Source organism: Spea bombifrons, chromosome 2 (genome assembly GCF_027358695.1).
Source record: "Spea bombifrons isolate aSpeBom1 chromosome 2, aSpeBom1.2.pri, whole genome shotgun sequence".
NCBI lineage: Eukaryota > Metazoa > Chordata > Amphibia > Anura > Pelobatidae > Spea > Spea bombifrons.
The window spans coordinates 17,734,956-17,759,368 of record NC_071088.1 but is presented as its reverse complement, the minus strand read 5'-3'; the positions used below and the strand labels follow the sequence as shown (position 1 = coordinate 17,759,368).

Genomic DNA, 24,413 nt, shown 5'->3' with positions numbered 1-24,413 from the left:
GTGTTAAGTGGGGGGCATAAGGCATTTCTGGAGGCAGAGTGCTCTATGAAATGCCCTTTAACCCCTTAATGCCACTCTGCCTCCAGAAATGCCTTTTAACCCTCTATACGCCACTCTGCCTCCTGAAATGCCTTATACCACCCTTTATGCCAATCTGCCCCATAATATGCCTTTAAACCCCTTAAATGCCAGATAAGGCAATTCTGGAGGCAGAGTGGCACATAGGGGGTCAAAAGGAATATCATGGGGCACAGTGGCATTTAGAGAGGGTTAAAATGCATATCATGGGGCATAGTGGCATATAGGGGGTATAAGGCATTTCTGGGGCAGAGTGGCAAGCCAGGGGGCAGATGTGCATAACTGGGGGGGCTGGTTGAAAAAAAAAAAAGGAAATAAAAACAAAATGTTTTTCTCAATCATAGCTTTTATTAAAAAAAAATAGTTCACATAGTTTACATGAATTAACATTTACTAGTAAAACTTTTTTCCTATAGGGTTGTCTTATATTCAGGCTTTTTCTTTTTTTCATAAATTAATGTTCAGATTTTGGAGGGTCGTCTTATAATCGAGCAAATACGGTACATGCCTGGGGTGAACGTACCAGTCACAGTAGTTTAACAGTTTGGGAATTGAAAACAATTGAAATGATCTTTTAATATACATATAGGCAGGTATTCATGATGTAAATTCATGCACCTCTTTATACTGGGTTATTTCCAGAGCTCTCTATGGCTGATGATCATTTTAATAATCAGAGCATAGGTTTTTGCAGCTATCATGTGTTAAAGTGCGTATTATGGCCAGAGTATCCCTATAAATGGGCATGCTCCTTTCTTTCTTCATATAAAGTGGGTCAGATGGTCCGAGACTTCTGACCTCCTTTTTGCACGTGGAATTTAGGCTTAATAGTTTTTTCACTTTCTCCCACCTATAGATATTTCAATACAATAGATTAGTTATAATAAAAGCTGTAAATGTGACTTTCACCCCATAATTTTGTACCAAGTGGCATATCTGTGTTCTGCTCTTTAAATCATCTGGGTGTAGAAAGGGAGTTGCTATCAAACTTCAGCACAACCTTTAACTCCATACATTTGTCCTATACAAACAGCACTTAACCCTCGTGTATATGCTGTACACGCCATTAACACATTAAGACCCTATGCACACTGCTTTTACCCCGCATATTATAATCACCCCAACAGATTCCTCACGGGTCAAAAATCAGGAAGCTATTCTTGGGGATGTTTCCCAATTTTTGGGCAAAATTCTCTGCTTGCTGGAGACCTGATCTCTGTTCCAGGACGCTTGGTATGTGTGAATTCAGGTGTCCCCAGGTGTGAGTGCCGCAGGGGACCTGGATCCTCCTCTCTGCTGCTGCCGGCACTTCCTCTGGGGGCATCTATGACGGAGCGCAGGCATCACATGACCTTCCGGTGCTGCACCATAGAAGCCCCGGTGGAAGTGCCAGCAGCGCCGGCTGCCCCACTAGACGCCAGGGAGTCTGAAGAACTGGTAACAAGTAAAGGTATGCACCGGTAAGTCGAAGGGAGGTTAAGAGTGGCATGGGGGGGGGATCAATGGTTTTCTGGAGGCAGATTGGCATATAAGGGGTTAAAAGGCATTTCAGGGAGGCACAGTGGCATATAGGGGGTATAAGGCATATCTGGGGGGGGTGGCAAATAAAAGAAAAATGAAAAAAAATCTATTTTTTTTTTCAATCGTAGTTTTTATTAAATATGAAAAAATAGTTTACATATGAATTAATATGTAATAGTAAAACTGTTTCATATAGGGTAGTCTTATATTCAGGCTTTTTCTTTTTTTTCCCTAAATTAATATTCAAATTTTGGGGGTCGTCTTATAATTGAGCAAATACGGTATATATGAAGATGGCCTACAGAAAAAGGCGAGAAGAGCCCTGCTGTAATGTAATGCATAACCACTAGGAAGCCTAGATAATGTCACTTGCTATAGGACATCTATTAATGTAAGTGCAGTAACAGTGTGGGGTATGACTTTTTCCATGTTTGTATGAAGTGGGAGAGGACTGACAAGAAGCTTCAAACACGCCCTGTTGTCCTTGCATAACCTCACGTATTTCGTGCTTGTTTTTGTAGGCTCTAATAATATTTTAGCTATTCATGCGAGTGGCGTTCTGCCAGCTGCTTGTGCTCAGCAGGAAATTCTCTTTTCCGTGTGTGCTTGTAGGAAACAGATCTACTTAAATACTCGTAAGTTGTGCAGATAGAAGAAACAAACAAAAATACCTGACTTATTAATGACAATGAATGATTATCCAATCATTAATATCACACACAAGGACATACAATAACCAGATAACAGTGTAAAGTGCTGCCCTGCAGTATGTGGAACATATAATTAGTTACTGATTCCCTTCTGGGAGCTTATACATCCTACATACTGCAGGGCTCGCGCAGCACGTGAAATGCATATGTGTTTTAGAAATAAATGATCAGATGACGGCCCACGACAGTACCCTTCAGCTGTCACCATAAGAGGGTGTGTATGTGTATGTACAAAAAACTACTATAATCAAAGCAATTTAAATATTTAAGTACTCCATGAGTATTTTAATATGCATTATTCAACCCGTTAATAATAATAATACAATTGACTGCTGCCCTTGCTGCTGGGTGCCAAATCCCAACACTCAGTCTCTTAATGGCGCTCATGGGTACGGTGTGCTATGGAGGCATGTGTAAATGGATGAGGTGTAACGATTGCAATAGGGTAATCTGCCCAGAGTTTTGGGGCAGAAAGGCTGCACCACCCAGACCTACTGGCCTTGGCCACAATACACCACTGTCTTGTAGGTTGTAGTGGATCCACACAAAAAACACAGATTTTTATCAGAAAATAGTCACTATGTTAACATTTCTTGAGATATATATAGATCTCACGCTCTCCAGGGGGTTGTCTCTGCATACGTAATCCAGGCTCTCGAGTTCAATGTTTTTATCAATAAAACTATTTGCATGGATTATTGAGGATCTAACACAGGGACATCACAATGGCTTCTAAAGCCTAGGTAAACAGCCCCCCCCCCCCACACACACACACCAAACCCAGGAGAAAACCAGACTTTAATATTCATGGAGACCAAAACATGTCCTTTCCTCGACCAGTATAATGTGATCTTCAACATGAGCCACCATAACTTGGATGCAATTTATGATGCCCATTTTTATTATTATCTTTTATTTATATAGCGCCAACAATTTACGCAGCACTTAACACAATACATAAATTCAAGGGGTATGACAAGATCAGAATTGACAGACTAAGACAAACCAATACATCAGGTGGAGAGAGCTCTGCTCGCAAGCTTACAATTTTGAGGGAATGGGGTGACAAACATAAGGCACAGAGAAGGGGTGAGCGGTAGTGTTGGGTTCTATCAATGAAAAGGAGGTTCTAGTAGCTGAGACGGCTTCACTGAAGAAGTGGGTTTTTAGATGTTTCTTGAATGTCGGGAGGGAGAGTGAAAGCTGAAGGTTCGGTGGAAGTAGATTCCAGAGATATGGGGCAGCTCGAGTGAAATCTTGTAGATGGGAAAACTAAGATGTGATAAGTGAGGAGAAGAGCCTTAGCCCATGGGAAGAACGTAAGGATCAAGTAGGGCAGTATTTGTTTATGAGTGCAGAAATGTATGGAGGAGCAGTGTAATGGAGGGCCTTATATGTTAGTACCAGGATTTTACATTTAATTCTAAAGGTAATATGGAGCTGGTGGAGGGTTTCACAGAGGGGGGGAAGCAGAAGAGGAGCGGCGTGCAAGGAAGATAAGCCTAGCAGCAGCATTTAGGACAGACTGCAGAGGAGAGAGTTGAGACAGTGGAATGCCGACCAGAAGTGTTGCAGTAGTCAAGATGGGAAATAAGTGAATGAACCATTTTTACGTATAAGCGCTTCCACTCAGGCTGCTAGAAAATATCACACATCAACTGTAAGACATCTCACAATTTACTTAATGATTATGTGTGTAGAACATGTGTGCGCATTGTGATGTCTTAAGACTTCGTCTGTTTATCGGTGCTTTCCACGTGGGAGAAATGAAACTCATGTTTTAAGGATATTTGTTGTTAATCACGTTTCTATTTTTTCATAGCTTAGAAATTTGGATCCATTCTTGATGTTGGATGAATTTAAAGGTGGAAAACCAGCTGGCTTCCCAGATCACCCTCACAGAGGATTTGAAACGGTGAGTATCCGCATGTTATGGATTTTGGGACAGGCATAGTCATAATGATAAAATAACGAAGCACTGCTTTTATACAAGGCTTGAGTTCAAGTTTGAGATCTAGCACACGCTGTGTACATCGCCCAAACTGTTCGGGATTATTTCAGACATCCATATATATTGCCTGCACAATACAATTTGTTACATCAAGTAATAGCCTACCCAAAACTTTGAGAAGAGTTGAAATCCCTCTGCCCAGTGTCAGAATCTGGATTAGATTTTTAAAACAAACAATGTACATGTAGACTTTTACATCTAGCGAGCCTGCTTTGCATAACAAATGAGCGCGTACAAAAACACGTTTCCTACCTGAGTGGTTCTCCGTCTCCTCCCTGGTATGGGCGGGTGGCCGCCGGGGTTTTTTTTTTTTTTTTTTTTCTTTTTTTTTTTTTTCTTTCCCCCTCCCTTTTTCCCCCTCTTTCTTCTCTCACTCCCCTCTTGTTTCTCCGTTGTCTGTCTCCCTCATGTCTTTTTCCCTCCAGTTTGCCTCCCCTCCTCCCTCATATTGGGCTTGTACTGCGTTTCTCAGTGGCGGACGTGTATTGCCCTGTGTCTTGCTACGCAGCCCGCATATGACTTTCCATACTCACCACTGCCTCTGTCATGTGGGCGCTCCTGCTGCGCTGCTACCGGGTGCCTCCTTGTTGGCTTCCCAGGCTGCTATTACGGCTCCCCACGTCCTTTTGGGCGTGTTACTCTTCATACTCTCTACGCCTGGGTTTGCAACGACTTTATTTGAGGGTGCTGTATGTTTTGCTGTGCCCCTTTCAGTAGCTCGTCTGTAGATGTTCATGCGCCTTTGCGCTACTGCCGTGAGATTTCTCATTTTGTTACCGCAATAGTGTCTGGTGCCCCTTCTCTGACCGGCGCCTAATGTTGTTGATACCATGATCCCCCCCCTTATTTTTCCTTCTGTATCCCTTTCTGTGAACTATTTTGAAAAACAACAAAATAAAGAAAAACTGATTTACCCTAAAAACACGTTTCCCCTGTGAACATCTCGAGTTGGAATAACTTATAATAACTATGGCTACTGTGTGTATTTGCAAAATGCTGCTAGTATGCACGGGTGGAACCTGTGTCTGAAATAACCATTACTTATCTCACTTATGTAAATGGGCTGGGTTTCTATATGTTTTATTCTTGCAATCAGATTTCTTGAAGTTTCTATCATTATTTCTCTTGTAATTTCTGATGAAAGTAATCAGTCATTCTTTTGCTTAAAACCCACAAAAGTTCTGCTAAGTACTTGCATAGCTTTGCAGTCAATGACCACCTTAGCGGTCAATGGCCACACCTGAGCTATAAATGTTATCTTCTTAATGTAGATTAGCTACCTTGTCCCAGCCCCACTAAGGAGACATGCACATTGTGTGTGTGTGTGTGCTTGTGTGTGGGTATTATTCTGTTTTAAAACATCTGGAAAAAAGTGCAATAAAAATATTAAATTAATAAAACTCAATATATTCGCTGATACTTGGTATGCAATTTCTTTCCAATTCATTTGTGTTTTACTTGTCAATTTTTTTTATATATATGAATGTTAGTGCTAATAGAAATTGCTTCAAAGGTTCTTCTTGAATGTGTGTGTGTGTGTGTGTGTGTGTATATATATATATATATCTATATCTATATCACAGCTCACCCACTTTATATATATTCGTTTATTACCGGTATGTAACAAAAGCAGGCTTTCTGCTATTTCAGAGTCTTATAAGGTTTGCACAGGATATTTGTTGAAAACTTCATTGTGAAATAGGTGCCTTGTATTTATTTGGTACATAATATAATGCCGGGATAACAAATGTGCAGTGACTTGTTTTAAAAGGCAGCCATTCAGATGCGGCAAGCATGAGAAAAATTGGAACGTTGATGCAGCCGTTCCCAGGGTATATAGCTGTAGCGGCGTACTCCAACTCATACATCATTTCTATTGGTGAACTGAATGGATATTTAGCGCACTCTAGTGGTGGCATTTATATACAGCAGCAGAAAATACAATGGTATATTCACTAGCGTGTTAGTACATCCAATCAGTGATACTTTTTGGTCAGACAGCCAGGGTTTCAACTTGTTGACTAGTACATCGGAAACGTCTAAGAAAAATTGCATAACAAGTTTAATGCATACCAGTTATCTACAATTCTAAGTAGAGTCTGTCCCAGACATTATGCAAACTTTATATAACACTCTGTGCAGTAGGATGTGCGTTTGGCACTAGTTGGCGATTGTCAGGCTCTTCAAGTCATAATGGATACTTGATAGCATTTCACTTGCCTAGAGGGACAACCTGTGGTTGGATGCAGGACTGGGGGAAGGACCAACCTACCTTCTGAGTCCAGTCAGCTTGTGATGTATTAAAGCATAGTTCCTGGATATGATGTCACATCTTAGCCCTTTCCACGTTGGTGCTGTAATTGCAAAAATATAGACCTCAATCAATTTTACAGTCGGGGGAGATCTAGTGATTTCCGCAAACAGCCAGTGATCGACGTTTTCCGCAAAAATGGGACATTGGGGTAGCTCAGTGGGACAGTGCCTGGAAATCAGAACTGTCCACCTTGAAACGGGTTACTTGGAAGTTATTTACAGTATAGCAGTTTGAGTACTGGATTACACTTTAGGTTAAAATATTTAAATTAAATATTTGCAAGACAAATTCCCTGATTAAAAAAAACAAACGTCAAGCTATGGCTTTCATTTCCTTTTCTAAAGTGTAAAGTGCTGCTATACGTTCTTGGGTAAATGGCTGGCTGCATCAGTTCTGTAATCCACCGATTTACTTTAACCTTGCAGTATTGAGGTTCCATGGTAATTAAGCCCCAATTTAGTAAGGGATCAATGACTGTGCAGCCTGTTAACCAGCTGATATTGAATAAATCCTATATAAATTATACTTTTGTTTTTGTTAGCTTATGTAAAGCACAAACAAAACCTGCTCATTAACAGTAACGAAGCTTCTATAAATATGTCCACGCCTGCCCATATATGCAAATAAGGCATTCTAATTTTTAGAGGGTTATTTTTTATTAATTTTTTTTGACCGGCCGCATCTGACCCCCAGAGCTCACAATGCCCTGCCCTACTTCTGAAAATGTTCTTATTTTCCAGATAAGGGGTTATACCTGTATACGCAGGATGTTAAGATGGGTTATATATGACATATTTACATAACTAGTGTATTTGTGCATTGTGTGCTATAAATATATAAATCTGAGCATGTGTTATGAATCTAAAGGTCTACCCTATTACCTGCACTTCAGTGTATTTGTTCAACTTGCATACAAAGCTTATATCCACTTGTATGAGGGGTTGACAAATTTGATTTGGTTCTAGGAGCCAGCCAAAAAAGTTAAGATCCAGCTTTTTTTTCTTCCCCAATCTTGCTTTTATTTTCCTATATTACCCAACCTGACACCTGGGGCTTGTTAAGCCTTGTCATACACTAACACACATTTACACACTCTTAACACCATCCAGTAACACACACACGCTAACATTCTATGCTCAGAATGCTACCTTAGTTTAGATGATGGCAATTTGCTTAATCCCCCCCAAAAATAAATTTCCACTGCATTTCAGCCTTGCCCCAAAATGACTCACAGGTAAGAGTGTTGATGTAGACGAGGCTGATTCTGCTGATTGTTAGCTAAAAGGAGGGTGGTGCTTGAAATCATTGTTCTTCCTCTGTAAGCCATGGTTACCTGCAAGGAATCACGTCCTGTCATCATTGCTTTGCACAAAAAGGGCCAGTAACAGTGCACCTAAATCAACCATTTATCGGATCATCAAGAACTTCAAGGAGAGAGGTTTGATTGTTGTGAAGAATGCTTCAGGGCATCTAAGAAAGTCCAGCAAGCACCAGGACTGTCTCCTAAAGTTGGTTCAGCTGTGGGATCGGGGGACCACCAGTGCAGAACTTGCTCGGGAATGGCAGCAGGCAGGTATGATTGCATGATGGCCTGGTGTCAAGAAGGGCAGCAAAGAAGCCACTTCTCTCCAGGAAAAGCATCAGGGACAGACTGATATTCTGCAAAAGGTATAGAGATGGGACTGCTGAGGACTGGGGTAAAGTCATTTTCTCTGATTAATCCTCTTTCCAATTGTTTGGGGCACACAGAAAAAAAGCTTATCCTGAGAAGACAAGGTGAGCGCTACCATCAGTACTGTCATGCCAGCAGTAAAGCATCCTGAGACCATTAATGTGTGGAGCTGCTTCTTAGGCAAAATTGTGAGTGAGCCCACTCCCTTGGCCAAGAACACAGCAATGAATAAAGAATGGTACCAACACACCCTTCAAGAGCAACTTGTCTCAACCATCCAAGAACATTTTGTTGACAAACCATGCTTTTTCCAGCATGATAGAGCACTTGTCATAAGGCAAAAGTGATAACTAAGTGGCTTGTGGAACAAAACATCGAAATTTTGGGTCCCTGGCCAGGAACTCCCCAGACCTCAATCCCATTGAGAATTTGTGGTCAATCCTCAAGAGGCTGGTGGACAAACAAAAACCCACAAATTAATACGGTATATTAGACATACTGGCAGTATACATTTACACAAACCCACTGACTCTAGCATTATACATATAGCACACATACACACTGATACTACAGTATACACAAACTCACAGGCTGACTCCAGCACTATACATTTGCACATATACACACTCCAGCACTATACACACACACACACATTCACATAAACTACTCACCTGCCACACCACTGCCTATCTTCTGCCTGCTTCATGTATAGTGTGCGAATACAGCGAGTGACGCAAGGCACTCAGAAGATTCACTTAGTTTACAATGTATCACCCCGCTAGGTGCCTCACGATACCCGCTACACTGGATTCATGATGGCAGCCCTGCAAAACCCTAGGTGACAGGAGTTTGTTGAGCCCTGACTTGTATAGAACATGATCATTCAACAGGATATTTATTTTAATTGACATTACAGAAACCTCAAGTATTCCTGGAAGGGGATACAACTCGCCATATGTCAAGAGAAAATGCATTCGATTATTTAAGGAGAATTGTTGTATATTAAAACCAAGGTATGTGTAATAGTTATAAAAATACAAAGACAGGTTTTTTTGTTTTTTTTTAATTGAGCGTGAATGAAGTCATAAGGCTACCCACCTTCCAGCACGAGACATAACGCCAGGTCTAAAATGGGAAGCCAGATGTTGTCCGTTGTTAATGGATAATAGATGATTGAGGATGATTCATGTTATTCAATCCTTTGTGTTTGTGATATAAATCCAATGAGATCATTGTCAGATACTCTAAAGGATTTTAAGCATATTTCCAATGATAAGAGGCCAATACAGATGTATTGTACTATATGCACTGATTATTAAATATCATACTCGTAAAACCCCCTCCAACGCATAAATTAGAAAATAATAATTCATAAAGACAAAGCTCCTCTGAAAAGTATGTGACTTTTAAAGATAAACATGTGTTTTTGTGCATGCAAGGATTTATTGTGCCATGTCTGAGGAATTAGTATTGGTATGCTCCCAAATTCCTGGGTTACTACGCATGGACTGTTACATAAACTCTAAAAGCAATGTGCTGCATAATGTATCCACTATTAAAAGTTACTTTATTTTATACGGGATTATATGTAGTCTTCAGTTTAATCCAAAAGCATGCTTGTTCATTTGTCACTGACTAGGTTGCCAATGTAATAAGTGCCTCAAGTATTTAAATAAAGATAATCTAAAAAGTGCAGTTCCTTCTCCCTTTTTACAAATTTCTGCAGATTCGTAACATTACTGTATTATCATCATACCAAATACGAGGGACGTTCGAAAAGTTTCTGTACTTTTTTTTTAACTATTTATTTCAAAACAAATGACATCACTTTTCAACATAGTCTCCTTCCTTTGCGATGCAATCTTCCCAACATCGTACAAACTTTTTCCCAGAAGACGGTCGACATCAACTTTCCTGCCGACGGTTGCGTCTTGAATTTTTTGTTACAGGAGATGATGGATGCTTCCACTACTCTGCCACTTGCTTTCGGGCTCATAATGGTGGACCCATGTTTCATCTTCTTCACCTTCTTCACGATAACAGGCCGTGTGTTGGGAACAGACGTCCGTTCCAGGGTTCTTCCTTCATTCCCCGTGGTTGTGGTTGTAGCTGGACATCCAGAGCGCTCTGAATCCATCACCAGTACGGCCATATTTGAGCTTTTCAATCCACTCATAGAGGACTCTACGAGAGAGAAATGTCTCCCCATACTGAGCACACATGCAAAGATGAATTTGTCCTCCCAGCACACCTTCTGCCCACAAAAAGCTTATGACAGTACACTGTTCCTCTTTGGTGCAATTTATACATTTCGCAGAAAAATCTTATACTAAACTCCAAAGGCAGCCGGCCTTGCTCTAGAATGGGGTATCTAGCCAGTTATCACTAGAATAATGGTTGATGGATGCCACGCAACTAAACTCCATTGACTCAGCTCAGATCTCAACTTTTGGCTGACGTGCCACAGTACTACTTTAGCATGACCGTGAGGGAGAGAGGAAAATGAAGCACATGCGTGCAGTAAAGAAAATACACTGGCCTTTACCCCGTCCTCTTTAAAATTCTAAAAATGTCGTTTTTTTTTCTCTTAGCAGTTAGAAACGAATTCACCAGAGGTCGCTGTCGTCTTAGATTAAAAATGCAAATTGTTTGTGTTTGGCTTAATCCATAAAACACAAATAATGCCATTTTCTTATTTTTAAATATTTTTGAGTCTCTTCAATGTGGACAGTGTGGGGAAACAATACAAACTAGTAGTGAAAATAGGACTAAAATGTAACACTTACTGTTTGAGCTCCGTGTTTCTGTAAATTCTCTTTCGCTACATAGTATGTCCTATTTACTCATTGCACAACAGTATGGAAAATGATAGTGCTATAAAAATCAATGTACAATGATAATGTTGTCAATGGGAATTGTTGGGTATGCTTGGCGAGACTTAAAGTCCAGCGCGCTATTAAGAATCTTTGCTGTATGCATTCACTCAACATTACCAATAGTTCACAATAAACCTGTGTGAGAAAGTATAGTGTCTGAAGAGAGAGACTGCCACATCTTTGTGTGCAAAGAACAGAGGTGCTGCTCAATGGTGTTTTGCATAATGTTGGAGAGGGGTTCTCGATGCCTTGTGGAGCAGAGAAAGGTTGCAATGTAGTGGTGTTTTGGCAGGAGGTGCTCCCTGTGTGCAGGAGAGGGAGCAATAAAACCGAGAGAGAAGAAAATGGAGTGAGATGAAAGAGAGAGTAAAGGAAGAGTGCATGACGTGGAGCGTAGAGACAAGAAGAGACTGCATGTCAAATGGAAAGAAAATAGTGTGTAATTTAAATGGCTGGCACGCTAGTAATAATAACACAGTTACGTTTTCAAATTCATGCCCAGATATGGATGCAAGTAAAATTATCCAGTATGAGGGAAAGGTCTCCTTCTATAGCTGCTGCATAATGTTCGCTGAACGCTGTGCTACTGCAGCAGAATCATTGACTAGCGTTCAATAGCTCCAGGTCTGCTTAAAAAGGCCCAGTCAAGTCAGCTTGTTTCCTGGACCCTGATTTTCTGTAATCCAAGCATCGTTTCACTGAGAGAGACTGATATATGACTTACCCAGCAGCAGGCATCGTTTACACAAATAACAAGCTGCATACCATCGTCTGTCCACACAAGTAGTATTAAAGTGATGAGCACCTTGTGACATTCTGTCCTATAACTATTTTTCTTACACATGTCAACCACATGGGTTCGCAACTTCAGCCATGTTGCTCCAATTTAAATCCAGACAAAGTGGTATCGTTTTGCTAGGCTCTATTTGACATCAAAAGGGAGAGTTCCTAGAACCACCTCAATGAGTGTCATTATGTAATTTGTGTCTTGGCTGTCAGTTTAAGGTTACAATGTTCCTCGGTCTGTATACCTCCTCTGTCTACCCCCTTAAGTGCATTTATTATTACCATTAGGATGTAAGAGTACCTCCAGCGGAAAAGACTATGGTGCGTTGCTGTCCACGCACTGTCCAGTGCCAATCTGATAGAGATTGCATGCATTAACGTGACAAAGCACATTTTCTGAAACCTGTTTTTTTTCATGAGTTTTCATGGCGGGTATTTCCTAACAGGAGTTCCCCCACTGCCTCCAAAAGCAGACCACAGAAACAATGCAGAGTGAGTTTATACAAAACAAAAAGAAGTAGAAAATACCTTTTCAGAAACTACGCAGAACTTCTCCATATGCACTTGCCTCTTTCACTGCCCCCCGGTTCGCGGGAGATGTTTGGTGGAGCCCACTGTGTTATGGAATATAAACTTGGATTACCAAGATATGTTGATGTTGATAACTTTACATATACATTGCTGTGGAAGTATTTACTCCCTGATTGCTTCTATTGAATGTTTCTGATCATGGACTGAGGGGTTGAAACCGCAACTCACTTGCAAACTCTGGTTCCAACTCTCCCTTTGGCAAAAAAAAACCCCATTGACACTACTAATAATGAAACAAATAAGTAAACACAAAATACAGTTTTTGGTTTATGATTTCGTGTACGGGAGAAAAAAGTTATCCAACTCTTCCTGGGCCTATGTGAAAAAGTAATTGCCATTTTAGTTACTAAATGAACCAATTAACCAAATGTAATTGATTTTTTATTTCACTAGACACACCCAGGCATGACTGCTGTCAGTCCTGTTTAATCTAAACATTGAAGTAGGCTAAAATGTCTTAAAAGCAGAACATAATGTTGCAATCTAAAGAAAATTCAAGAACACATAAGAAACGCAGTTATTGACATCAGTCAGTCTGGAAATGGTTACAAAGCCAATCTTAAGGCCCTGGGACTCCAGTGAAACATGATGAGAGCCATTATCTACAAATGGAGAAAAAATGGAACTGTGGCGAACCTTCGCAGGAGTGGACGGCCTGCAAAAATTAATTCACGTCAAAATAACCCAGACCAACTTGCCTCCCTTGCCTCAGTTAAGGTTAGTATTCACAGTTCCACAATAAGAAGGAGACTGTACAAAATGGCATCCATGGGAGAGCTGCAAGGCGAAAACAACTGCCGAACAAGAAGAACACTTGACTAATATTTGCCCAATAAAAACTGTGTAATACATAGTTAAACCACTAAGTTTTATTTCCCCAAATGCTCCTCCTCACTCATTATTCAGGGCCAGCTAAGCCATCCAAGCTGGAGAAACCTGTTGGCGTTAGTCCTTCCTAATGAATAATGAACTGAGGGGCTGAAACCACAACTCACTTGCAAACTCTAATTCCATCTCTCCCTTTGGCGAATAGACCCCATTGACACTACTAATTTGCATAAAATCCAAAAATGCCGGTGGTATTTCCAAGTAAAATAGCATATTTTTTTTCTATTACTGATTTTTCCACCACAATAACATCTGTTTGCAAGAGATTAAGTTTTACCCAGCCAAACTCAACACACTGCAATTAAGAGCTCTTTCCAGATGTCTAACATTCTGCAGGCAAGGACCTTCTATGTTTTTGTGTCTGTAACAATGCGATTTGTAACAACCAATAAAGTAGTGATTTAGTCTTTCTGTTCTTATTTATATTAATTCAAGATTTTTAAAGTAATGCTTGGCGGTTTTGCTTGGTGCAGATTTGACGATATAAAGATGTTTATACATAACTTTCCGTTGGATTGTTGGTTTTTTTTGCTTATTCTTAAAAAAACAGTATACCCAAGCTTTAACAAAAATAAATAAATAAAGTAGCACCAGTTGACCTTTGTTGGGAGGAGAAGGGCATGGCCAAAATAAGGTAAAGCAAAAGAAAGAAATGAGCAAACAGTGCCTCATTCGGGGAGTCCAGGTCCAACCCAGAGAGGTCCCAGCCATGCGTATGAGCATATGCTCTCACTGTATGTACAGACATTTGGCATCTTCAACAAAAAGTCTACCATGTACCTGCATACAGCTGGGGAACAGCTTTTTTTTTCATAAGTTCATTGTTCTCAACGTGTTAGTTTTGTCAATTCTTGCCGATCTACTGGGTTGCTTAAAAGAAGCAATAACTGAATGAAATATTTTCCAGGTGTCTTACTTGTTAGATGGAGGATCGATGGCACATGAGGACTTTTGCGGGCACGTTGGTAGATTGGACCCTGGTGACTTGCAGGTAACCAGTGTGAAAAATAATGGGAAATTTGTATCTGTGAACGAACCTGAGCCATTTTTTGCTGCCAAATAAACTTTTACTATGGTATTTTGTTGTCTTGGGCCTCTGCATAGTAACATTATAAATGGTGGCTTTGGGCCTAAAACAAAGCAACATGCAAATATATATCACAGATGTTAATTTTTAATAGTGCTGGCAGTATTTTTAAATTAAGTGACATAATGCAACGATAACTTAGGTCTATCTAGGAATAAGCGATCATATACAGTTAGGTTAAAGTGGCCCTTGGATACTGTATTCTGTTACCATATAGTCAATGTAATTACAGTGGATGACGGCTGGCCGTGGAATAGTTCATGCAGAGATGCCCTGCACAGAGGAGCCGGCGCACGGATTGCAACTTTGGGTTAACCTGAGAAGTTCAGAAAAAATGATTCCTCCTCAGTACCAAGAACTGAAGAGTGCCGATATACCCAAGCCATCAAAAGATGGCGTCACCGTAGCTGTCATTTCTGGAGAGTCGATGGGTGTCAAGGTAAATGTTTTTAGTGTTTGGTTTGGTTGAAAAAAGTGGTCTAGTTTTCGGAATCGTATTTAATAAAGTCTAGAAAAAGCATAATAAAATACTATACGGGTGCAGGTAAAATATTACAGTAACAATATCAATCTACGATGTGGCATAATTTATTTAAGAAATGATAAGGAGACCATTTTAACGGATTTAAAATGTACAGATTTTTTCCCTTTTTTATATTTAAACCAACATCTGATTCCTGCGTAATGCGGCGTATCAGAAAACAAATTATGCTTTGTCAGCTTGTGCCACAACCTCGAAGCCCTAGGCTATTTTTTTTTAGTTCCATTGGTAAAAGCTATGCATAAAATGTACCTCCTGCATTGTTTAAGCCAGAGAGGGGGTGCATTCAGGTATGTAGTATACTTCTTTATCGGAACACATCTGCATGTGCTTTCAATAGATATTATAGGTGATATTCATCGGCATTTTCCAATGTGGCGTTAGCTTTATCTCCAGAAGCCAGCTGCCCTCTTCTCTTTCTTTATGTAACATCGCCAACCTAACACCAGTTAGACAGGAAGCTTTCTCTTATCGCCATGGCAACCTGGCATTGGGGATTTTTGTCAATCCCTGGCTTTAACAATGACGAAAGTTTTCTTTACTCTTAAACTAACTAGATTGTTGCATTGATTGTTATAACTTGTTATAGTAGGAGTAAGACATCCTCCTTTTTAATTGCAGTCCAAAGTTTATACCCGGACACCTACCCTGTATCTTGACTTCAAAATGGAGAAGGGGTCCAAATTCACTCAGCCTGTTCCTAAAGGTAAGCCGGGGCATAAAAGAGTCTATAGTGGAATATTGTGCCACAAACATATGATCGCTGCAGAAAACAAGTGCACAAAAGTAGAGATGAAAGAAAAAAAATCTGTTCTTTTTGAGAGCAATTGATTTGCACTAAATTCCAAAGATCAATGAATCTAAGGCAGAGAACCGATTCTTTTCTAAGTAGGTAGCAGCAGAACCGCTTTTAATAACATCAGGTAGTAATACAGATAATGTACCAAATTGTCAGACCAACATACATATACACATACACTGATTGCTCTTGAGTGCAATGTTAAGAAAATGATCAGGTTTGTACTCATTAGTGAGGGTTGCTATTTAGATTCTATAGCATCACCTTTAGTCGTATTTTGATCCTACCCAAAAGAAGGAGATGCTGTAGATGTTACATCATGGTCTGACATGGCTACTAAAATGGTAGCGGTGTTCTTGCTGTTTTGGGTATTTTAAGTGTATGCCTTTAATCTTTTTGTAATACATGTGTCCCTTTACAACTACATGTGCCAAATCAGCTCATTTGATCTGCACATATCTTTCATTCCTGTACACCCTAGCATTGTGTCAGATTCTTGCGTTATTGACAAGCCTTGACGGAAACATGTCCACCAAACAGCTGTATGGACTTGTCCTTTGGTTCCACCTGCTGTCTGACACCAGATGCTCTCCTATTTACTTGAAGCTTGGGTAATGTCTTAATGGCTGACTATCCCCAGAACGGTAAATTAGCTTGTTGGCTCTTTGCTGGAAGCATGTTTATTTGCTTGGGGATGTCTCTGGCTAGCTGAGATGCTCAGACCTTGGCTCGGTTCTGCTTGCTAAACAGAAATGAGTTTATCATCAACATTTATACAGTTTAGTACATTATGTGCAGATACATTTCCTAACATGCAACACAACATAATAAATCATTATTGTTAAACTGCATGCTCTGAATATGTCATGACAGGCAGATGTGGCAGGTCTCCATGGAGGGTAACATCTGTACTTGAGGAATCCTTTCTTAATGATTATTTTTACAAACAATTGATTTTTAGGAGGGTGAATAGGAGAATGTTTAACCTTATTATGTAGGTATGTGGACAAGCAGAGGAAACGTATTTTGGGCTTGCTCTAAATGTTTGGTACTTATAAACCTGATTCCTGATCAAAGTCTTGGTACCAGATGTTGGACGATACTTAGCCGGTTACCATTTGTGTTTCAGATAGAGCTTTTGTTTCTGCAAAGTTCCAATCCTATATATTTTGCATTGGAAGAGTGAGAATTTGAAAGATTGCAGAGCATAAAAGCTTTTGGCAGGCTGATCGAACCTAACACACACGTATGACGATCAGACATTCTGCACACTGCATAATTAAACATGTGGTTTATATATAAAGTCAGAAATCGTTGTACCGTTTAGACGCACATAAAAACCACAAGACATGTTATGTTTCTGGATAAACACATTGATCGATTGCTTTATAATTAGTTCTTGTACTTAGCCTTTCTTCTAGAGACGAAATGCTAAAGCTAACACTTTAACAATTAAAAAAAAAAAATGTAGCAGCCAGCAAAAGAACAATACCATTGTTGCTATGTCTTCCATACATATTCCGTATTAGTATCCTCATCCCCAGTAAAGTACCCATGTAACGCATGGGTTCATTCATTCTGCTATTAGTACAGCATCATATGTGTTAAACCATGGTCCCTGCCAAAGTGGAGTTTAATGGATGATCGATGTTGCTGATCATGATGCCCAAAATTCTGACTTATAACCCCTTCAGTCCTGGAGGTTTTTAAAACCAAAGGACCAAAATATTTCTTTGTCATTTTTACCATATATTTGTTTAACCCCTTAAGGACAACGGTTTCTCCTTAAGCCATTAATGACAATGCATTGTGAGCCCGTACATGACGGGCTTTGTCGTGAGGGTGTTAATCATCATTCCCCTTTTCCGTATTTGATGACGTACAGGTGTGTCCTTAGGGGACGGAAAGGGCTAAACACTGTGAAAAGTGAGCTCTGTAATAACGCAATTCTATGAATAGAGACCCGTTCTTACTAATTCTAACTCGTCTCACTGCAGCTGACCTTCCACATATTAAATAGTAATAAAGTGGCCAATAAACCCCCAGAGGCTTAGCTGTTTTATTCCCTGAATAAAGCAAAGAAACTTCATTTCTAACAAATATAAGAGCATAGGGTAATGAGTCCTTACTAAGGTATCCATACATTTTACTGATGCCTTTAATATCACTTATCAGTATAGTGGGGACTATTAAGTAATTCATGGGCATATAATGCAGCTGTTTCATTTATAAACCTGTCTAAAGATCATATCTTTTTAAAGCAAATTCAGCAAAAGGATCTTGCTGTGGACATCTACCTAAATACAAACACACGGATATAACTCACATGAATAAATCCAGGACAGGACAAATCTAAGCAGAATTTTGGAGCCGCGGTGAAAATTTTAAGAGACAGAAATAAAGTAATGTAAATATAGCACAAAATGTTTGGTGTCAAATTTTAGGATCCATGACTACTTAGCTCTCAGGATTTGTCCAGCCCTGGGTAAATCCATAGTATGACAAGAATATGACAAGTAATATTTTTTGTTTGGCATTTGCTATGATAAGTTATTGCATGGTTTGCTAAATATTATTACACTTTAGCAATAAACTTTTGCTCTGTGACTTTATATGTACCTTGTATTACTGGGGGACAAACAAAATCCGTGAGGCTGTTATTGTGTATTTTAAGGTTAGTAACATAAAAATAAATGGTCAGCTGTTTTTTTTTTGTTATATTTGTCCAAGATGTGTACCAAATGGGCACAAACTAATATTGAAAACTAAATAGATTGTTTAATGTAAAGAGAGCTTGATATCCAGATTAGCGTTTACGTCCTATTCCATTTTTATTTAGAACACCAACATATTCCATAGCGCTATTATAATATGGCACAATGAACATTAACAATAACTTTAAAATTAAAAATATAATATTTAACAGTAGGATTAATACAGGTTAAGGCATAATGGCTCAGAATGAGAATCCATCCTGCATAGAAAACATGAGTTTTTTTGTAAATGGTTCTTTGATGCGTTCTTATTTGCTTAGAGCTGTACTGTATTGGCCAGAGAAAGAAAAAGAGAACACAAAATAACAACAATATATACATTTTATTGGGTAACTAATAGATTGCAAACTCTTGAGACTACCTTAGTCTCTTCTTCAGGTATAATATGCCAGAAGGAGAGAGCTACATAATCTCAAAAGCTTGCAATTTAGTCCAGGTAACCGTATCTCCCCCAGAATGCAGCTGTTGCAGCCTAGAGACCGGTGATCCATTGTCCCTGGGGTGTATTCTGATGCAGCCTGTAGCCGTTATTTTGTTAATGCCTAAGCTTCCTAATATTTTCTACTTTTTCCCATGGAATCTCACCAGTCCTGATAACTGTTTGAATAAGGACATTGAATGCTTGTATGTACTGACAATAGAAGTTATTTATTAGCTCAAAAGTAGCTGTACAGTGCTCATGGCTGCTGGCCTCATATACATGGCCATGTGCCCCAGGCTGAATATACATGGAGCTCAAGTGCCCCCACTCCTGCACCCCAGTGCTCATGGCTGTCGGCCGTGTGCTCCTGGAGCTAAAAGAGTAATAGCCGTTTACTGTTCCCCAGTGGTGGGCACAACCACACAACCAGTTTTCCACCTTTATACAACCAACCTGCCGGCTACACCACCTTTCAGCTCCCTAATTATGCCCAACACCCACCTAAAGGTTGTTGCCACCAAGAGGGGACACCCACCAACAACTAGGCCAACCAACTCTCAACTTCGTCCTGTAATGTATTGTTGAAGATATCCAAAGCACTACGATAAAGGTATCCTCTTTATTTGCTTCTGTGCAGGGAAGTAACTTCCTAGGTAGATTTGGAAAGAGAAAAAAGGTGCCTATCTCCAAAAATGGGTACAAAGTAGCATTGTTGCCCAAGGGAAATACACAGAGTAAATACTTCCGTGCCTGCATTTCTTTTGCACATCATAAAGAACCACAAAAGAATTGCATAGACGATTAGCCCGTGGAATGCTTTGGTGGATGGTGTACTTTGAGAACACCATAGAACTGAGCTGCATTCCATTATAAAAAAAGAAAAAAACTGTTTTATACACAATAGTCTTATTTTGAATTCCTTGAAAAAATGTGAATATGTCACAGATGTGCCAGTCTGTTTGCTTAAGCAAATAATGTATTTGATTCCTTCATGTGTTTCATTTATAAAACATGAGATTCCATACTTCACAAAAATAACACTAGCTGGTATTCACAAATTAATTTATATCCATATGTCTCGTGTAAGAAGCCATTCCACAAGGCCATCGCATTTTCTGAGATTTACCGTTAAGTAATCACTTCAAAGTGTCATTGGGTTTGGGGCAGGCGCTCAGCTGGATCTCTGCAGTATGGCTTAACCTTTGAGTTTGAGGTTCTGCCCACTCCCACAACCTTCAATGCAGTTGTGTGCATGACTGGCCACACCTTACTAAATAAGCCCCTCCCTCCTGTAGGGATAGGATTTTGTGAATAATATCAAAGTAATGGCAGTGGCATAAGAGGAATAAATATGTCTGTGTGAATTGTGATGTGATTTGGATTACCTATGTATTACCTGTGTATTATAGTGGCTGGCCTTCCACCATACACAGAAATATAGGATGCAAGTCCGGACATTAAAAAGCAATTAGTAAAACAAACTAGAAATTACAAGCAAGTAAAGCAATAGAAGTATAGAACAGGAGTTCGGGAATAAGCTTAAAGTCATACAGATGGGCCTCTGAGGGGTCCTTCGTTCTGTTGATCACTACATGAACACTTGTCCACCTGCACTGCACACTAGGTGCCCATAGGCATCAATGCCATGCACAAGCCTTGCCACAAGCCCTTATAGGTGTCTCTGTGGCACTTTGCCTACCCTCGTGAGACGGGAAGATCATTATTTTACCAGTGATGTTATATATATAATGTATTGACCTCTTTATTGACATGTTTTAATAGTTTTTTGGTAGTTTAAATTAGTTATCAAGTCCAGTTTTGTTTTATATAAAGCATGATAACGGCAATGGGAGAGGGGAAGTTACATTAGAATCTCAGTATGTTATGAAAACAATCGAGTCAAGAGGAAGGTATATAAGAAAAAAAAAAAAGGATATTAAGGGAGGCAATGAGTTGATGCTGGTGGATGAAAGCACTATTTCACATGCAGTACTACTAGACATAAAATAGACTTGGGTCAGTTGGCTCTTATCTGTCGCCGTGGTCTATTTTTATATTGTGTGATATTGCGTTTCTTGTCTGTTTAGCTTTTTTCCCATGAGACTTTTCAGTCTTTGCATACAGACCTATGAGTGCCAGTTTAGGATTGTGTAGCTTGTTGGGCGTTTCAGCTTTTCTGTAGGCTGACATTTTATTTAATCTTAGTCTGTACCTTTAAGTGTAGAATGGTGGGGTTAGTTATCCTCCAACTGCCATATCCTGTGAACTTTATACAGAATAAAGTGTTTGATAATATGAATGAATTGCTCACCACATTGCAGTCTAATGTTCCTGACACCTCTCTGCATAGTAAATTACCCTGTGAGTTCTTGCAAAATGTAGAAATAAATCACTTTCCTGACATATTTTTTTTTCTTTTTCTTAGGATGGACTGCATTCATCTATACGCTGTCTGGTTTTATCTATGTTGGTAAGTTGTAGACCTTTTATACTAATGAGCTGTGTTTTGACAAGTTATAGTATTGCAGACCCCTTGGCATCCCCAGTTATCCCAACTTCTATGTCCATGTCAGGCCAATCTGTAAATCACAAAAACTTGTTCTTTTTTTGTTGACCGACTAAATCCTCTTTCCAGTATTCCTGACCCGGCAGCTCTGTGCTGTGAGAGCCCACTGTTATGTATATACTACACATGTGCAAATGAGATAAAAATGATTCAGACTAATTTTTCGGTTTACTTTTGTCCCATTAATTTTTGGGCAGTGAATTACGTTCCCTGCCCATTCGGTTCAGACGAAAATCTGGGGAGAATTTTGAATCGGGGAACAAAATTCCTTGCCCGATGCCCACATTCGCTTCTCTGAGGACCACTTCGGCATCTTCTTGTTCTTCAACTTCTCTTTTCTATCTTCCCTCTTTTTTATTTGTATCCTATCTTCGTCCGCATCTCCACGGACATAGCCTGACGTGATCTTCATCCATAATGGTGCCGCTTCTGGTGATGTCCTTTCCCACAATTGGAAGATCAGGGTAGAAGATGTCACCTACAGTGCCGCTATTTCGGTGCTAGTTTACCTTAGGGCAAAGTGGTGGTGCTTTCGGTGGTGTCCTATAGCTCAATGATAATGTTTTAGAAGTCAATGCATCCATTGGTGCTCGCAAAACTTTAATGTTCTTTAATGTAAAAATATGATCTCCTTAAAAGGACCACCTGATGGCCAGCAAAAGATTGAGGCTCACCATACTGCAGTGTTGGATGATGGTGACCAGGCCCACTTTGAAAATAAGGTATTGTTCTTGCTTTTTTATATGACGTTGTTTTTTTACAGCATTTCATTCTTGCCTATTACACATTTTAATTTATTTTGATTATTGCTCATTTTGTAAACACCACAAGTAAATCTATCCATCCCCTGGTTAATGAGTTTGCAAATATACGGTATATTTATAAATGTTATAAGAGTTTGGATATTGTGCACAGACTTGGTATTAGAATATTTTCCGCAGGCCTCTCTAAGGGCTGCTTGGCCAATTTACTTGATTCTGGCATGTTTATCTTGTAAAGTATTATCTATCGCACTGTGTGTTTGAGTCTTGGCACCTGCAGACTCCTCGTTAATCTGAATTTATGATTAATGACGCCAATTCAACATACAAATGGAGAAAAAGATCATTCTTGTTAAAATGTACTTGGTGCCTTTAGATATAAAACAGACATGTTTGGATAATGCTGGGTTTATTCACCAAACTGTAAGGTGGAGTGTTTAAGTACTCTTAAGTTATATTACTCAAGAACCTTCTGTTGCACTTAAAGAACTTTTATCTGAGGGTCTCCTGCATTGTGTTGCCACAGTGACTTTAATACGTGATCATGACATCTTCTGCTCATAATAATTGTGAGGGCAAATCGTAAACACCAGGACGCCAAAGAACATGGCCACTATAGCAGCATCAAAGAGGGTGAGGGAGACCGCGCAGTGTAGTGATCCGATTGGCTTCCCCCTGGATTTATTTTTGAACAATTATTATATTTATATAATTATACATTATAGGTGATGCGCTAAAAGCCTTAAGGGTTATCAGAGAAGATCCAAAATAAACTTTAGAGGAGATATCATAAGATATATCATACATGGTCTCGCAAACTGAACACATTTGGGGGGGGCATGGCGGCTTCTTGTTTGTAAATCACCTCTGCCATTGTGCGTATTTTACTTTCAAACTGTGCTCTTATGTCTATGGAATGGCTATTTATCTGTGTGTCTAGTGTACTGGTAAAGATAAGGTACTGGTTCAATTACTTGTGGAGAGACTTGTTAATGATTCAGAAGGATGCAAGGAAGCCATGATTAGTTAAGGGAGAAATAAAAATATATTGGAGCAAAACACCTTTTTGGGACCCATATCCCGTGCCCCTCTTTCATAGAAACATAGGGAGTAACGACCGATCAGAACCATTCGGCCCATCTAGTCTGCCCAACCTCTATATACTTTCCTTAGTCCTTGGCCTTATCTTAGATCTAGCTTGGCCTAATGCCTATCCCATGCTTGCTTAAACACCTTCACTGTATTAATTTCTACTATTTCTGCTGGAGGGCTACTTCATGCACCCACTGCCCTTTGAGTAAAATAATATTTCCTGACGTTACTTTTAAACCTTTGCCCCTCTAGCTTAAGAGTGTGTCCTCTTGTTGTGGTAGTATTTCTTCCTTTAACCCCTTAAGGACAGTGGGCGGTCCCTAAACCCATTGAAAACAATGCACGTACGGGCTTTGTCATTAAGGGGTTAAATAAACTCTCTTCCTTTATCACATTGACTTCCTTCAGGTATTTAAATGTTTCTATCATATCCCCCCCGTCATGTCTGTCTTTCAGGCTGTATATTTTAAGACCTTTTCCTCTTGTTTTATCCAGCAATGCTCCTCGGATGTCCCTGCTTACAAAAGGCTAAGAACGTTTGGTGCATATTAATGTAGGGCTGCAACTAACGATTATTTTAATAATCGATTAGTTGGCCGATTATTTTTTCGATTAATCGATTAATCGGATAAAAAAAATGAATGTAAATTTTTCATTTATTTAAAATAATTTACTAAACAAATGATGTTAAATACAAACAGCAGAATAAAAAAACTTTGATAATACATTTCTTGTCTTTATTTCCCAACCAGCCCCCCAATATATGCACATTTGAGCCCAGGCTTGCTATGCTGCCTCCCAGACATGCCATGCTGCCCCCCCACAGCACTCCACGCTGCCTCCCACATATACCACACCACGCTGCCTCCCACATATACCACACCACGCTGCCTCCCACATCTGCCACTCCACGCTGCCTCCCACA

General features: G+C 39.7%; 1 protein-coding gene and 1 long non-coding RNA gene across 7 annotated transcripts in view; one reads left to right on the top strand and one right to left on the bottom strand.

Moving 5' to 3' along the window:
• The window catches only part of LOC128474605 (uncharacterized), a 208,478-nt gene that overhangs the window by 106,384 nt on the left and 77,681 nt on the right, over positions 1 to 24,413 (bottom strand). The window lies entirely within an intron of this gene.
• The window catches only part of PIR (pirin), a 31,383-nt gene that overhangs the window by 2,762 nt on the left and 4,208 nt on the right, over positions 1 to 24,413 (top strand). For all 5 annotated transcript variants that reach the window (XM_053456961.1, XM_053456963.1, XM_053456959.1 and 2 more), the window contains exons 4-9: positions 4,132 to 4,224; positions 14,355 to 14,438; positions 14,767 to 14,973; positions 15,697 to 15,781; positions 21,495 to 21,539; positions 22,275 to 22,357. In XM_053456961.1, coding sequence (XP_053312936.1) covers positions 4,132 to 4,224; positions 14,355 to 14,438; positions 14,767 to 14,973; positions 15,697 to 15,781; positions 21,495 to 21,539; positions 22,275 to 22,357 — 597 coding nt within the window. The remainder of the gene's footprint in view (positions 1 to 4,131; positions 4,225 to 14,354; positions 14,439 to 14,766; positions 14,974 to 15,696; positions 15,782 to 21,494; positions 21,540 to 22,274; positions 22,358 to 24,413) is intronic.